The sequence below is a fragment of the Octopus bimaculoides genome, unplaced genomic scaffold (genome assembly GCF_001194135.2).
Source record: "Octopus bimaculoides isolate UCB-OBI-ISO-001 unplaced genomic scaffold, ASM119413v2 Scaffold_150156, whole genome shotgun sequence".
Taxonomy (NCBI): domain Eukaryota; kingdom Metazoa; phylum Mollusca; class Cephalopoda; order Octopoda; family Octopodidae; genus Octopus; species Octopus bimaculoides.
Window position 1 is genome coordinate 12,180 of NW_026407018.1, and position 2,640 is coordinate 14,819.

The 2,640-nt window shown below is 34.6% G+C and overlaps 1 protein-coding gene across 1 annotated transcript in view; it reads right to left on the reverse strand.

Moving 5' to 3' along the window:
• LOC106881167 (uncharacterized) overlaps window positions 1–2,640 on the reverse strand; it is a 12,918-nt gene that overhangs the window by 6,802 nt on the left and 3,476 nt on the right. The window contains exons 5-6 of the mRNA XM_014931457.2: window positions 2,309–2,492; window positions 52–143 (exon numbers count right to left, since the gene is read on the reverse strand). Coding sequence (XP_014786943.2) covers window positions 52–143; window positions 2,309–2,492 — 276 coding nt within the window. The remainder of the gene's footprint in view (window positions 1–51; window positions 144–2,308; window positions 2,493–2,640) is intronic.

Genomic DNA, 2,640 nt, shown 5'->3' on the forward strand with positions numbered 1-2,640 from the left:
AGACAGAGAGAGAGAGACAGAGAGAGAGAGAGAAAATAAATTGCTACTCACAGCTCTCGATAAGTTTTCAGCAAGACTTTTATTTTCATTGAATTTAAACGTCGAATTGAAAATCAGAGGAACTACAAAGGAACTGCTCCAGCCTATGGAAGGATATAAAAATAGAAGAGAATCATTGCTTTCGTAAATGAGGGACATGTCATAGATACCATGAAGATATAAATATAATTATCAATATAATAACAGTGAGTTTTATTGAGATGAGGGAAGCTGACAAGAGATTCACTTAATTTACAACTGACAAATGCATGAATTCCACATGATTATATTTCTTTTGTTGATGACACCAGAGAGCCTATACAGCTCAAAGGTACTTGCAAAATAAGTAAAATGTTGGCCCGTTTATATTCTGTTACTTTATCAGGGTTACAGCTTTACCACCGCTTGTTGTCCATAAATAACTAACGGAAGAACAATCCGTTTTAATCACAAACCAAAAGATTTTAACCAACTAAGAGAAATTACATCAATGTAATCATACACATACATAAATATAAACCTACATTCATACAAACGCATAGATAGAGAACAGTCATATACGCGTATCTACTCACACAATATATTACGCATAGATGCACATTCACGTAAATACATCTTCATAAACACACACACACACACATTTATTTAAAGGACACAATACATGTCTTTATGTGCTACTAATAGTTTCATATGTTGTGAAATATCACAAGCATATTCTTCAGGAACAAGCTACATATCATAACGAATGAATAAAATTGAATAAGAGAGAAAAAGTTCAAAACCTGAGAAGGGAACATATAGAAAATATGGAAGGTTAAGAAAACGGAAAACGGAAAAGTGCTAAAAGTAAAAGAGAAAAAAATTAAAAGAGTTATCCCCTTAGATCTTAAATTGCAAGGATGGAAAGATATCGACAAGGTAATCAAGGATTGGCGGAGTTTTCCAATTTCAAAATATATTTATACATGTTTCCGACATAAGAATAAAGAAAGGCTACTAAGTTCGCTAACCATGGAGGAGTTTGAAAGCTAACAAAATACCACATGTGTTTAAGTGGAAAAGAAACTCAGAAATCCACACTTTATGTTACTGGATCAAATATATGTAGACTATGTTTAGCTGAAAAGCTTCATGAGATCACAATAGATTTTAAATATCGATTAAAGCTGTTCAGTAATTTTTTAACTTACAGAGAGTGATAAGAATTCGCCATATTTGTATCTCTACTACGAATGCCTAAACACACGCACACGCACACACACACACACACACACACACACACACACACACACACACGCACACACCGAACCACATCAAATGTCATCCCTACTATTATTACACATGACACTGAGTCTGCGTTTTTGTGGGTCTATATAAATATTTCATTTATTTCCTCTCTATTCTCTGCTGACGGACGAAAAACCTTTGAGTTAATCCAGAAATTGGCTGACCCAAACATGACTCGATTTTATGGATTTTCGTTACGTTCCTTCTTGAATTTTCGACCCGTGTGTAACAATAACAGTGATGCCATTTAATTTGGTTAGACGATTTAGTCTGTTTTCAACATAGAGGCAAGAATATTTTTATGCCCTTAATTCTAATCGTCTTTATGATTTCACCTTAATAGTTCTAACGTTCTTATATGCTGGCCACTGATAATTTTTTAACTATTGTATCCTTTGTGATTATTTTGGCTTGACCATCAGGTTAAAAAAAAAGAACAGTTGTAACGTTCCAACCTGAAAGTTGTGCTGTTTGCAACCCCATATATATATATATATAAAGCGAAAATTATACAAAATTGATAAATAGATGATTAGTAAAGCGCCCGAAGAGGCCTAGAACGACGGGTCGAAACGTGTTGCTCACAATAAACTCTATTATACATTCCATCTCCTATTTTATTAATTATATGTATGTATGTATGTATGTATGTATGTATGTATGTATGTATGCATGCGTATGCGTGTGTGTGTGTCTGTGCTTGTCTCACGATCACTGTTTGATAACCGGTGTTGGAGTGTTTATATCCCCGTATCTTTCCGGTTAGTTAAAAAAGATTAATAGAAAAAGAACCGGGCTTAAAAAAGAACTGGGGTTGATTCATTCGACTAAAAGTCTTTAAGGCGGTGCCCCAGCATGGTCGCAGTCTAATGACTGAAACAGGCAAACAAGGTAGGCAAGACACAATAACTATTTTAATGTGTTTAACCTTTCATCTGTAATAAATCAGGATTTATTATATCAGGAAATAAACAACACTGACCTATGAAATCGTTCTTGTTACATAAGTTTCCGATGCAACAAGCAACACAGGAAGAGCCATTTGTCCATTCATTACATGTAAGGGTGTTGTTTCTCATGGTATCAAAACATTCTCTGTATGTGCTGCAGGACTTTTCAAACTTCGGTTTAACGCCATCCCTCGATAATTTGATGCGGCATACAGGCTGTAACAGTAAACACAGAAATCATATACCGCTACGATAACAACACAGGTGGTATTTAAGATGGAAAACTTTGAGTCATTGCTCTTAAAATTATCAAACGACAACAAAGGAAATGCTGAAAGATGACTACATAAATAATCCCCTTTAA